Source organism: Mus musculus, chromosome 15 (assembly GCF_000001635.26).
Source record: "Mus musculus strain C57BL/6J chromosome 15, GRCm38.p6 C57BL/6J".
Lineage (NCBI taxonomy): Eukaryota > Metazoa > Chordata > Mammalia > Rodentia > Muridae > Mus > Mus musculus.
The window spans coordinates 47819211-47834515 of NC_000081.6; the positions used below are offsets into that span (position 1 = coordinate 47819211).

At 36.7% G+C, this 15305-nt stretch overlaps 1 protein-coding gene across 12 annotated transcripts in view; it reads right to left on the reverse strand.

Annotated features, from left to right (window-relative positions):
- The window catches only part of Csmd3 (CUB and Sushi multiple domains 3), a 1211921-nt gene that overhangs the window by 238573 nt on the left and 958043 nt on the right, over nucleotides 1-15305 (reverse strand). For all 12 annotated transcript variants that reach the window (XR_001781523.2, XR_003951374.1, NM_001081391.2 and 9 more), the window contains one exon: nucleotides 1142-1258. Coding sequence is in view for 10 of the 12 variants with exons in the window: in NM_001081391.2 (NP_001074860.2) it covers nucleotides 1142-1258 (117 nt within the window). In the remaining 2 variants the exon portion in view is untranslated. The remainder of the gene's footprint in view (nucleotides 1-1141; nucleotides 1259-15305) is intronic.

Consider the following 15305-nt stretch of genomic DNA (forward strand, 5'->3'; position numbering starts at 1 on the left):
TATATAGGGATGAGGAAATACTTCACACAGTACTGAAATTGACATCTTGCTAATGCTAGCCACATAGTCAGCATTAGCCCAATGATAAAGTAGAAGGCTAAATACTTCCTGTCTGATGACCATGTTCTCAATTAAGATGAGAGTCTTAGACTAGATTTAGAGGTAGGAAAGGAGAATGTATAGATAGGTATTACCTGGTTTCAAGAAATTGGACTGGAAACATCAGCTTATTTTATGTGTCAGTAGCAGCAATAAGTTGTTATCTAATGGTGTCTACTGATAAAAATCCATGTCCTTCTGATAGAGTAGTGAGTCATCTAAACCCAGACATTCAAGATGGCTACAACAAATCCTTTGTCATACAGCACAATGCTGTCAATCAAAAATTTGGAAGTTTATGAACTTTCAGCCACTCTCACCACTCTTTACTGCTCATTAAATTTCCCTTGTCTACCTATGCATGGACAGAGCTTAATATGGGACAAATCCAGCTGGACCTCAGAGCGAACAACTTTTTAAGCCATCTAAGTGACTTCTAAGACCCACAGTCAATCAGGCAGATGTTGAGACAGAATAGGACACGGTATATTCTCAGTGCTAATAGCTAATATATAAAAGATTTTCAGGTTAACAAGAGGATCTGAAGTGTTCTTTGTTGTCAATTTATAGTCATTGTTCTAGAAATTAGCTTTATTAAAGCAAAACATATCCACTCTGAAAATGTGTTAATAAATTATAAACCTGATATATATGTTTTATAAATAATTCTGTTACTGTTGCAATAGTTATATTTTTGAATTTATGTATATATTGTTTAGCAGATTTTACTTTCTGCTCCAGTAATTTCTCATCTTATGTCATCCCAATAAGAAGGCACTTGCAAGGTTACTGAATGTTTTTATTTTTAAAAATTAAAAACAATCCTGTTTTCATTTTTGTATTGTTGTTCACCTGTATACTTGACTGTTGTTTCAGATTAAATAAAATAATGTCAGTTTTATCACAAAGATACCAACTAAAATTTCAGAGTAAAGCAGTTTGTGAGCAGTAGATATTTTCATGAAAATTGTTCAAATAACATGTAATGAAAGTCAGACATGTCTAGAAATAAAGAGGGCACGCTGAGATGAATCTTACTTACCAAACTCCTTGGGAACTGCTATAGAATAAACACAATTGTGGTCCACACTGTAATTTTTGGGGTAGTTTGGTGATAGCACTGTGCCTTCTGAACCTGTTGAACGACTTCCACAGGGTGCTGTTGAGTAAAAATTATAAAATAAAATATTTACAAAAACCATTCAAAAATTCAAAATACAAATATCTTCTCAATCTACACAAAATCAATTGTTAAATTTTAAACTTATCATTTATTTTCCATGCTTATACAAGTTTCTTTGGTATTAAGTATTTGAAAAACATAAAGTGTGTATAAAATGTTATAAGCTTTGAAATTTATTGTCATCTGAAACAAAGCAATATAACTATCTTATAACAGTTATTTCTAAAAGTAATAATGATGACCTCTCACGTATAAACTTGGAAACTTAATAATATCATTGTAAACATGAGAAATATATATATATATATATATATATATATACACGTAGGAGAGCTGTCAGGTATTGTAATATTACTTAGATTCTACTCTAATTATGCTGCTGTCAAGTTAATTATTTCTATATGTGGACATGAATGATTTTACAAATACATTTTCTCACTCTAAGCCACTGGTTCTGAAGCTCTGGGTTGTACATCAGTTATCCTGCATATGTGATCTTTACATTGCAATTTATACAGTAGCAAAATTACAGTTATGAAGTAGCAATGAAAGAACTTTATGATTGGGGGTCACTGGAACATGAGGAACCATAGAAAAGGGTCACAGTATTAGGAAGGTTAAGAACCTTCATTGTCTTTTCTCTCCAGGCTTTATCTGCCTTGAAGTCAAACCAGTTCACCGTGCATTAACACTGCTTCATTTGTTGCCTTAGACATACCCCTCCCAGTGAAGCTGAAAGTGTCTGATAAATTAATAGAAAGTGTTCTTGTCACTTCGAAGACATAAGACAACACTAAGATTCATGGAGAGAATATAACTTGTGGTCTCCTACACAGAGAAACTTAAGATGCTGTTAAAAATTCATATATCCATGCTATACTTTAAGCAGAGAAACAACTTAGAAAATAATAAACGAGGAGGAACAAAAGCGACTAAAATGAGGACTTTGGTTGCACCAAAAGCTCTTGAAAAAAGAAGCTATACAGTATGTTGGAAGCTGAGTGAAAAGGAAGGTTCACAAACAAACAAAGAAAATGGCTTCGAACTGCTAGATGTTACATGACAATTAGTAAATGAAGAACACTTTATAGTCTGTTACATGAAGAAGTAATTTTCTTCTCCATACCTATGGATGCCTCATGGAGAGAGTTTTCCAAAACACATACACTCAGAGACCCTTGCTCGTGGGTCTTTTCCCAGTGAAATTCCTAGGTCTTTGATAGGAAATTTTCCCTTTCCTCTAGCTGGGAGCCCTCCTGCTTTCTTGCATACTCACAGGCCAGCATATTCACTGAATATCCTTTAAGGTGTGTCTTCTCAAGAAAAGGATATGGGAAGGACTGAAGGAGCCAAAGGGGATTGCAACCTCTTAGAAAGAAAAACAATGTCAACTAACAAGACTCCTCAGAGCTACCAGGGACAAAACGACTAACCAAAGAGTATACATGAGTTGGTCCATGGCTCCCACTGCATATGTAGCAAATGCCTTATCTGGAATTAATGGGAGGGGAGGCACTAGGTCCTGTGGAGGCTTGAGCCTCAGTGAAGGGGAAATCTAGAGGAGTAGATGGGAAAGCACTCTCTTAGAGACAAAGGGGAGGGGATATTAATTGGGGAGTCTGCAGAGGGGAGACCAGGAAGGGGAACAACATTTGAAATGTAAATAAATAAAACAATTAATAAAAAATTAAATCAATAAGAACCTACAAATCCACCAAGACCACTACAAAATATATCCTTTGTCTATTTTTCACTTTATTCTTTGAAATCATTTGAACACCAAATCCCAACCATTTTCATTTGTAACCTACTTATACTTGTAATACTACTGCTACTGCTGCTGCTGCTGCTGCTGCCACTACTACTACTACTACTACTACTATTCTCCCCCTCCCCCTCCTCCCTCCTTTTCTTTGTCTCTGCCTCTCTGTCTCTCTCTGTCTCTTTCTGTCCCTCTCTGTCTCTCTCTGTCCCTGCCTGTCTCTCTGTCCCTGCCTCTGTCTCTGTCTCTGTCTCTGTCTCTGTCTCTGTCTCTGTCTCTCTCTCATTAGAATCTCTCATCTACAAAATATCAGTGTGAAAAGGGGGGATGGATACGGGGAACTATATATTCCACTCCTATAGTTGCTTGATGACCTAACTACACCCCTCTCTCTTTCTGATTCATTTTCATTTACTGATTCATGTATCATAAAAGTCTCCTCCACAACAGTTTGTTCCAACCTTTGTATTCTTTATGGAGTGCCTTCTCCTACAGCTCTGTACCAGTTTATCTCTGGCTTTTTCAACAAGTACTCTATAACTATAATGTTCAAAGTTACAAGATGCACATTCTTAAAAATGGCTATCCCTTCCATTGATGCTTACTTCCTTAGTTATAACTAAATTCCTAATACTTTTTGTAAAAATAAATTATTTAATTTTAAAAAAAGGTAAAAAAGAAAAGTATATGGGTTTGTGTGAAAATGTCTTTTTCTTCCTCCATTATCATTATTGAAGCTTAATAGCCTGATGCTTTGGTGTGGCTTTACTTATCTATTTTTACAAGATTTTAAAAAACAAGTTGCTTGGAAGACAAGAATGCTTTGGGAAATTGTTTTCTAGCTCAAGAGATTTCAGAGGTACACAGAAACTGAGGAGGAAACTTTCTTGTGTTATATATTTTTTCAAGAATATGGTTTTCTTTTGCCTATCCAAAGAATTTGAGAGAATCTAATTCTAAAGAAAATTAACTAACTTGTCTGAAAGAGAAATTTCATGAGAGAAAAGTGTTCAGTCTAGCTCTGTGAAGGAAGCGCTAATTAAAGCAATCTGAAGTATCCTGTACCACACTGGTAGAACAGGAAAAATGCCTACAGAAGACGCTTCAATCTAAGGGGGTCAGGTTACATCTCTAGGTTGCAAGAGAACTTAGTACTGTTGACCAAGTGGTCCTAGATTTGCTGAACTTGCTTCAGAGAATAAGTGAAGCCAGGCTGTGTGTAGCACAGTTGGATCCTGCAGGAAAGCCAATTAGGCCATTCTGTGAAGATGTAAAGGGAAGTTTAAAGGGAATTGTAAAAGTCTGGAGACTCCAGGACCATGCCATGGTTGCCAGGGATGCTTCAGATTTGGAGTAAAGTTAATCTAAGAAAGAGGCCATACATGTTATAGGGAGTAGGGCTGACTATACCCACTGGCATCCAGCAAATTTCATAACATTTCTGGTTCTGGATACGATGCCTTGTTTAATGTTTTCTGTGCTCAAGTTTCCTCTATTTATTCATTACTATCCCCTGATTCTATTCTTCTAGTCTGGAGTGGGAGTATTTTGTCACGCTAATTATTGCAATTATATAACTACCTTTTAATTTTATAGAGGCTTTTTGTTTAAAAATTGTGTTTAGTTTCAGATGAGATAGACTTCAGAGTTGTAAGTTATTAGAATTTCTAAAAACTGCCTAGACTCTTGGTGTTGCATTTTATTTTTGTATTATAAAATGACCAAGAGACTTTGGTGGGATGAATCAAAGATCTTGATTACAAGTATTGCTTTTGAGTATGGATTTGTCAAGTGGTAGATTTTGATTGTTAATCTCAGCTATCAACTTGATAATGATTAGATTTTTGAAGTGGGAAGACATACTCACTGTAGACACCACCATTCCCTGTGCTTGAATCCTGGACTATAATGGAGCAACTAAACTAAGCATATATATTCATCTTTCCTTATTTCCTGACTGAGTATGCAATGTGACCTGTTGTCTCAATCTCCTGTCATTTGCTTTTAATCTACTATGATGGATTCTACCTTGATTTATAAGCCACACACACACACACAAAAATGTTTCTTCCAAAACTTTGTTTTTGCATGGTATTTTATCACAACAGGAATAGAAACTAAGTACAAGGTTTAGGTTTTATGCTTGGAGTTTGTTAAATAATGCTTGATTTGTTTTATTATTAAAAGGTGGCAGTATATTTAAGTATCTCAAGAACTGTGGCAGTTGGAAAAGTTCATACTTTGGTTAATTTCCATTCAAACTTAAAAAAAACCAAAGTAATATTTTCAAAACAGCAATTTCGCATTGACCATGGTTGTGATAGCTTATTTCATCATTTTTTTAATATTCAATAAAAGCAGATTAAATAGTTGAAATTAAAATAATAAATCCAGATGCTCAAGAAACAATAAAATGATACGATGATAAAATCCAAGCATCCTTGTTCTCATCAACTCTTATCCTTGAAATGAGATAGTCAGGTATATTCCTCTCTCAGCACTGAAAAACTTATTGAGCTGCTAATGCTACTCTTGCAAGAGGGTTTCAAGAATGAATGGTGCATTGTACTTGCTTTCTGATTTTAAAATTACACTTTGAATATACATGATAGGAAGTTTTATTTTTATATTTGGGAAGTATGAATGAAAATGATGCCTTTTAATTCAGACTTAGCTCTGTGACTAAGGCATGAGTGCACATGTGGCATCCTATATTTTCTGTCCCTGTCAACTTTGATTTGTTTCATGTGTTGTATTTTGCGTCATGCACATTAGAGACTTTGATGGAAATTTTTACTTATAAACATGAAGGATTTCTGCATGAATATATGGAGATGGCTGGTTATTTGATGTCCTGTAAACCAGCAGTTCTCGACCTGTGTATCTGTGACTCTTTGGCAGGCAAAGATCTTTTCACAGTGGGCACATAAAATCACTGGAAAATAAGATATTTATTTTACTATTCATACCAGTTCCAAAGTTACATTATGAATTAGCAACAAGATAATTTTATGGTTGAGGGTCACCACAACCATAAGTTTATAAGTAAATTTATAAGTAAAAATTTCCATCAAAGTCTCTAATGTGCACGACGCAAAATATAACACATGAAACAAACCAAAGTGGACAGGGACAGAAAATAGAGGATGCCACATGTGCACTCATGCCTTAGTCACAGAGCTAAGTCTGAATTAAAAGGCATCATTTTTCATTCATACTTCCCAAATATAAAAATAACACGATGAACTACTTTTCCAGGATCACAGAGTTAGTATGGTTGAGAACCAGTGTGGTAAGCATTCCTGGTAATGTGTTCTTTGGTTTTCTCTTAGTCAACATGATCAAATTCATAGTCAGTGAGGCCTAGCATTATTCTGGTTGGCAATAATTGAGAAGTATGCGATAATATGAATAAGAGAGAGTTATACTATAAAGTAGAAACCTACATTTGTTTTGTGCTTATCCAATATAACTAGACTACACTCAGTCTCGCAATATTGGCCTGTAGCATCTCTACGTATACTTATTTCAATTTCATCATAGTAGTGAACTTGGGGAAAGGGTAGCTTTTTCCTTCTTCTCTCTTACCAAATAGAAGATATAAATGAATATGAAGAACTTGTAATTCTTTCTTCAAACTACCCTTTTTCTAAAAAGAGACTATATTTACCATAGGACTTCAAACAGGAGGATTCATCGGCTCATCATTTGAAATTTGATTATAAATGTTATAAAGTTGCAAAATTATATTTTGATGGGATGTTATTAGGCCCACTGTATCAACTAAACAGGGCTCACATGGAATCACAGACACTAAAGTGGCAAGCATGGGGCCTGCATGGGACTGCACTAAGTCTTCCTTTCATATGCTATGGCTGTTATCATGGTGTTCTTCTGAGACTCCTAACAATGGGAGCAGGTGGGCCTCTGACTCTGTTGTCTGCTCTTGGGACTCTTTTCCTCTTAATTGGTTGCTTTGTTCAGCTTCAGTATGAGGGCTTTTGCCTTGTCTTATTATATCTTGTTTGGTGCTGTTTGGCAGTTGTCTTTTGTAGGTTGCTCTTTTCTGAAGATTAAATAAAGGGGGAGTGGTCCTGTGGTAGAGGGTAGGTTGGGGGCACAAGGGTGGAGTGGAGGAAAGGGAAACTGGTAGGGCAGAATGGTATGTGATAAGAATCTATTTTCCCTTTTAAAAAGTTAGAGTTCTCTGATTAAATACACAAGCGCGACAACGACACAAGATGCTACTTTTTTTATATGCTACTACAGTTTATGTAATTCAGTGGATGTTTTAAAAGACTCTTCAATGGTAGAAAACTATTTTGCAAGTTATATCTTATAGGACCAGAATTCTCTAGAGTACACTTTGCAAAATAACACTGATGTTGCTGAAATGTGTCATCCTGGCAACTGTCCTAATGTTTACATAGCTAATTATAATTAATCACTACTTTGTAGCACTGGAAAATTATATTTTGTGTGTACATAGAGAGCCAAATTATTTTAGGGATTGAAAACATTAACATTCTCTTTCTAAAACAGGCCATTATTCTTATTCCCTTTCCCTGACCCAAGGTCAAGTTAAACACTGACTTGCTGTTTATACGCTAGGGTCATTTATCTGCTTCTCTCTATCTGTTCTACTCTATCTGTTACAATTCAGACTCTCAGCAGTTTCTACATGACTATTCAGTCACCATTGTTCTTGCTCTTGCTATTGATTTTTCTGACATGCAAGTCTTATCATGGTTCTCCTATTTCTTTAGGAACAGTATAATTAAAAAAAAAAGTCTATATGTTATGTTAGATAACTAAGTAAACTTCAATTAGCAACACCAGATTGCTGTGAAATGATGTCCAAAGTACACAATTCTCTTTAGGAGAAACTATGCTAGGAATAGCACCTAAATCTAGTTCAAAATCCAAATAGATCTTCTACTAATCAACCATACACAATGTTGGTTTTCTTCCCTCTGGTTGGAGCTCCATTTTGGCTGTTTATTTGGCTATTGAACATCACTACAGCTTTGTATAAAGGGTTAAACTCTATGAAAAACGAGTGGCTTTAACATTCAAGTCTAATCAATAGAATAATGCTTAAATATGAGGGATGTGTAGATTATGGATTCCACGGAGGGAACAGCAAATCCATGCCAATTGAAAGTAATTAACACAACTAATATTGTATCCACACGGGACAACTTACAGTGAGTGTGCATATAGTCACACACAGTTTAAATTCTTGTTTTAATTACATTTCTTAAAAATTATTTTTTTTCATGCAGTGTACTCTAATCATGGTTTTCCCCTTCCTAGCTCTTCCCAGATACTCCCAACCTTCCATCTACTTATCCAACTCCATTCTCTGTCTCTCTGTCTCGGTCTCTCTGTCTCGGTCTCTCTCTGTCTCTCTGTCTCTTTCTCTCTCTCTCTCTCTCTCTCTCTCTCTCTCTCTCTCTCTCTCTCACACACACACACACACACACACACACATACACACACACAAATAATGAAACAAGTATATATTCTCAGTTTTCTGAGGAACTGCTATATTCATTTCCAAACTGACTGTACAAGATGTCACTGCTATGAGCTTGGAGAAGTATTCTCCTTTTTCTACATCATCACCAGCATGAGCTGTCACTTGCACTTTTGATCTAAGCCTTTCTGACAAGTATTAAGATTGAATCTCAAAGTCCTTCTGATTTGCATTTCCTTGATGACTAGGAATGTTGAAAATTTCTTTAACTATTTCCCAGGCATTTGAGAGACTTCTTTGAGAATTCTTACTCACAGTGGCTTTATTCATAAAAGCCAGAAACTAGAAACAACCTAGATATCCCTCAACCAAGAATGGATATAGAAAATGTGGCATATTTACACAATGGCATAGTAATTAGCTGTTAAAGAGATAACACCATGACATTTGTAAGTAAATGGATGGAACTAGAAAATATTATCCTGGGTGAGGTAACCCAGACCCAGAAGATGCATGGTATATATTCACTATAAGTAGGTTTTAGCTGTTAAGTAAAGGATAATCATGCTACAATCCACATATCCAGTAAGGCTAAGAAAAAAGAGTTGGGGGAAGGCACATGAAACTCCCTGAAAAGCAGAAACTGAATAGATTCTGTGGGTAGACTGGAGGTGGGTAGTGATCATGTTGGGGCTGGGGAGAAAGAGATTACTGGAAAAGAGGCCTGGAATTGGGGGGCATTTCTGGGGATATTTGGAAACCTAATGCAATGAAAACTCTATGGAATATACAAGGGTGACCTAGTAACCTCTCTTAGCAATGGGGGTCATGGATCCTGAACTGGCTATTTTCTTTGACCAGGCAAGGCTTACAGTGGTGGGGTTGGGACATTAACCTAGTCTCAAAACCTTTGACCGGCAATTTGTTCTACTTTCTGTTTTGTTTTTGGTTTTGGTTTTTCGAGACAGGGTTTCTCTGTATAGCCCTGGCTATCCTGGAACTCACTTTGTAGACCAGGCTGGCCTCAAACTCAGAAATCTGCCTGCTTCTGCCTCCCAAGTACTGGGATTAAAGTCGTGTGCCACCACCGCCTGGCTTTGTTCTGCTTTCAAAATGTGCTAGGTCAATGGTAAGTACAGAATTTGTGGAAGTGGCTAACCAACTTAATGTGAATGCCACCAGCGAAAAACCATTCTTGACACTGCCTGGATAGACAGTAAGCAGGAGGGTGGATAGCCCAGGCAGCTAGGATAGAACTAAACACACTGGCAAATAAGTCAATAAAATAATATTTTACTCACAGACCAGAGTCTAGGATAATTGTCTTCGGAGAGGATTTATCCAGCAACTGATGGGATGATAGGAGCAGACGTAGAGACCCATAGCCAATCATTAGGTAGAGCTTGGGGAATCCAGCCAAAGAAGGGGGGCGGTTGTAGGATCCAGAGTGGTTGAGGACCACAAAAACACAGCCCACAGAATCAAACAGTCTTATAGGGGCTCACAGAGACGAAGCAGTAATCAGGGAGACTACATGGGACTTAGCTAGGTCCTCTGCATGTATGATATGATTGTGCAGTTTGGTGTTTCTATGGGAGTGGGGGAGGGCGGTTATCTTTCACACTTTTGTTGGTTCTTGGATTCTTTTCCTTTTACTGAGTTGCCTCATACAGCCTTGATATAAGAGTTTGTGCCTACTCTTATTGTTATGCCCTGGTCAGTTGATATCCTCGGGAGGCCTCTTTTCTGAAGGGAAATGGAGGAGAAGTGGAGATTTGGAGAGAGGGAAGGGGGCAGGAGTGGCTAGGAGAGGGGAGGGAATGGAAATTTCAGGTAAGATGTAAGATATTAGAGAAGAACAAATAAATGAATGAATGAATGAATGAATGAATATAAATGTTTAGAGAAAGAAATAAAATTCTAACTTAGAAAAACAAACAAAAACAAAAAGCCAAACCTAATTAAACAAGAACAATTCCAGAAAATAATTTTTTCTATCTCCTCCCTCTCTGTTACAAACACACCTCCCACACCCACACGCACATACACACACACAAAGCAGATGTATACATGCACACAAACCACATTAGAAACCAACTACAACTACATCAAATAAAATGCACTGTAGATCAAACTGCCATGTACTGATAATAGTTTTATCATATATGCAATGCAAAAGCTGACAAGGAAGACAAGAATACATCTGTAGATTTTTTTTTGGCATAAAGTAGGCTTTCTACTTATGGTTTAAGCCAGGACATGAGTATGTGATATAGAAGAAGAACAAGTGTCTCTTTGCCAGAAAGTGGAATAGAATAGCAAACCAGTAACATGGAGTATGCAGGTATATTAGAGGCTTCATAAGACATGCAACATAGCCTCAAGCTACTTGAAGTTTTCTGTCTCTTTACTTTTGTAATGTATAATTTATTATCAAATACACTGTATAATGAAAATTATGATATATAAATTATTCTCAGAAACCAAGTTAGGTAGTTTGAAAAGCAATGTCTTCTTACAGGTCACAGAAGAGCAATGCACTATATTAAATCAATAATTTACTAGCTGTGACCTGTGGTCCTTCAGTTTGAAAGAACTGCTGTACCTTACAAAACTGCTGGTCCACTTCTCATAAATTACTTATGCCCTGATATAGCCTGATTGAATGTCACAATGCATAAATTCTCTTCTGGAACACATTGAAAGAGCCCCATGGTGCATTGTTTTAAAACATAAAACCTTTCTAGATCCTTATACTCTCTGCTGTGAATTTTAACACAGACAGCTATCATTTCCAGTATTGACCTTAAAATTAAAGTTGGTGCTTCTCTTTCTCATGTTTGTTCAGAACTTTGATCTTTGTGGAAATATCTGTGTGTCCAGCTGCCCCTTTCACGGCTCTGTTCATGTCTCCTGCATACACATAGGTATTTCATTTTGCCTACTTGCCTCAGAGAAAAAGCCTCCAATGGTGATTTTTTTCCCTTTAAATTTATGATGGTGATAAACATTACTTTAAATGATAATCATATTTAAATTGCATTTCATTTAACATTTATTGGCTGCTATTTTTTGGTATATATTTATCTCTTTATTAATAAAACAGTAAATAATATTGCTATGAGATTTCCTTTGCTGTCTTTGTTTACATTAGAACAGAAACTAACATCATGCTCTGTAATAATTTTGTTTTATAAGTTCATAGTATTTTGAAGCTATTTTCAAATATTTATTTTACTTTTGATTATGGTTATATGTGTTGGGGTGAGGGGAGGTGCTTGGGTAAATGCAGGTAGGTGCCTACAGAGTCCAGAAAACAGTGATTCCCTGGAGCTGAAGTTATAAAAAGTTCTGAGCAGTTGTGTGTTCCAGAAATCAAGCATAGGTTGTATGCCAAAAAAAAAGTAGGATATCTCTACTACTGAGCCACCACTCTAGTCCTCCATGTTACATGCAATAGTAAAAGTTTTCTTTACAACATGGTAATTACTAGCCATGTAAGGTACTGTAATTACTCAATATGTAAACTCAATAGGTTGTAAGTTCTACCTCTGTCACCGCTTGAATTGTTTGGGCTCATTCATTTGATGTTGTTGACCAGGAAGGTCAACCCAAAATGATTCTGTGAGCTATGGCTTCCATCAGTGTATACTTCCAGAGAAAGTGTCATTCAACAGCAAATGCTAGGAGTTAGCTGGCATCCTTGGATAGATTTGTGCTCTTGACATAGACATTTAGAAGCAGTCCTGGGGATGCAGATGGTTAATGAGTGAATGGAATGTCATTGTTTTTGACTCTCCATTTTACACACTGAGATATATACACATGCTATAAAGTCATCTGCTTAAAGTGCGAAGTTGAATGAGCTTCATCTTGTTGACAAGTTGGGTAACTAATGTGACTATCTAGCTCCTAGACATCCTCCTCTTGCTATAAAAATTTCAGCACGAAAAAGTAGCCAACTTCCATTCCTTGCAATCACACCTCTATGACAGTCACAAACCTGTGATTCTGTGATAAAGCATACATGACAATGACAACCACTTAAAATGACTGCTAGTGAATTATTTATACTTTGTGAGGCAAAATCCTGCATGCAGTTTGGTTGGAATTGGATTTTTTTTTTGATCAATTTAAGTGATGCTAATATGTTACTTTTTTAAATTACTTAAAACATAAATATGTTAATATGATTTTATAAAGAAAACTTCTGTGTAATATTTTGTACTGAAGCTTCAAGTCAGTGTTGCTGTCTTTGAAAGTATGTCTTAAATTAAATGGTATATAAAGCCCCTATTGTTGTGCAGCACTCCATTGCATAATTTTAGGAGAAAGATTGTCATCCATAATCATATATGTCATTGTTTATATGGCCTATTAATATCTATGTCTATTTTTAGATTGTTGGAGGTATTAAGTTAATATTTCTGTGCTTTTAATATTATCTGTATTTTTAGAACTACGCATGGTGCCTTGATACACGGTGTATTTTTGCTAAAAATGTTATGTTAAGAAAGCAAATAAGGGCTGGAGGGATGGGTTAGTGAGTAAGATCACAAACTTCTTCCAGAGGTCCTGAGTTCAATTTCCAGAAACCACATGGTGGCTCACAACCATCTGTAATGGAATCCAATGCCCTCTTCTGGTGTGTCTGAAGACAGATACAGTGTACTCATAGAAATAAAATAAATAAGTAATTATTTTTAGAAAGAAAGCAAATGAAATATAAATTCTTAATATTTTCCCATTGAATAAATACATGGGATTTAAAATTATCAAGCCTCTTATTGTAACATAGGGTTTAATAATACTTCGTTCAAACTTCATCCTTTTGGAAATAAAAATAAAATATTTAGCCTTAAAGTTGAGCTTCGCTTCACTTTTTACCAGCCATGCTTGGAAGAGAGAGAACTATGAACTGAAATGGCAAAAGGAAGCATAAGTTCAATCACACCCAAACACAGGTCTAAAGACTGAGGAACTGCCTCCTTTTCTTATGCAAATGTCTGGAAGATGTAATGAGTTTTCCTAGGCCTTTCAAAAGATCCATTAGACCTCAACAATTCCAAGAAGTAACAAGACATAGACAAGAATGCAGCAGAGAACTTCCTTAACTGCTCTACATCTTCCTGGAGAGAGAGAGAGAGAGAGAGAGAGAGAGAGAGAGAGAGAGAGAGAGAGAGAGAGAGAGAGAGAGAAGGGGAGGAGAGGTGTCTTTGTGGTACCTTCTACAGCAAAAACTACAAAAACTACATTATTGCTTCCCCAAGGAAAATGGGATCCTTTCAACTCAATTTCCTTTCAAAGTATTGATATCTGGCTGGTTGTTGAGGTTCATGTGGATAAGGTTATCTTCTTTGTTACACTCCTTTAGAAGTCCAGTGAAGATACAAGAAGCAATATTAGTAGGCACATAGGGAAAATGTGGCCACCACACACAAGTACATATGATACAACCTATCTTTTCTTTGTTTCATGAATTCAATAGGAAAAAATGGAGTTTACATGTTGTTTATATCCTACTCAAATTATTTTCTATCTGAGATTTAGCATTTTTCAACTTATTAATGTAGAAATCAAATCACAGTAATATTAGCTACTGTAACTTGGTTTATCACCAGCAGAAATTACAGACATCATTATTCTTATAATAATAATGGCACATATCTCAATATATTGTTTATGATCCTTAATACTACAAACTACAGTCATTATTAGACCTAGTGTTGGAAGTCATAATAAAATGTGTATATCAGGAGCAGATGCATGTCAATATTTGCTCAAGTATTTATGTTTATAATCATAGATTTGTGCTGTGCTCAACTTTCTTCAGAGAAGCCTTATATTTCAGAGGGCTAATACAGACTCATAGCTGCTCAAGATGCAAGAATTAGTGACTGCTATAGCTCAGATATTGGTGGAAATCTGAATCATGTGCTGTGTTGAAGCCTCGGAGAATACAGTGAAAGAGTGACCAAGTAGAGTTAACAACTAGAAGATGAGGAGAGGTATACAACACTCTGACCTCTGGACACACACACACTGATGATGCCAAGTAGCCATAGTTTCTGTTGCTTATGCTCTTGCCCTTGCCTCTCAACATCTGGTCATCTGTGGTGTTAGCTGGTCTTGCTGTCTCTGACTGTGGCTTGCCCCTCTTATAAGCCTATATGTCAGCATTCCTGGGTGACCAGATTTGAGTACGGAGAGCTGTGGCACTGGGTCAGCCCCGGGGCACAGAAGGATCCTGTCCCAGGCTTTTCCTCGGTTCTTGTGTCCTGAGGCTCTGGGAGGGTCCCTCTTGGGCCAGGAATTTGAGCAGAATTGATGGTCTCACCTGTGCTCTCGGGTGTGTCAGCACTCCCCTGGCAGAATTTGGGTATGGAGAGCTGTTTCCATCTCCAGGCACAGATGGAGACCGGAATTCTAATAAATTATTAAAAATTAATCCAAAGTTCAACTACCTTTGGGCTATTATACCAGAGGATTCCAGCCTAGGCTAGCTGTGGTCTTGACAATATATAATAGATATGGTATGCTTACCAGGGAATATAGGTGCCTTACTGTTTCTAATGCTGTGAAGAGACACCATGGCCAAGAACTCTTATAAAGACCAACATTTAACTGAGGCTGGCTTATAGGTTCTGGCTTATATGTTCTTATTAGTCCATTATCATCAAGGCAGGAAGCATGGCAGTGTCCATGCAGGCATGGTGCTGGTAGAAGTGAGAGTTCTACATCTTCATTCAAAAGAAGCCAAGAGCAGACTCCAGGTGGCTAGG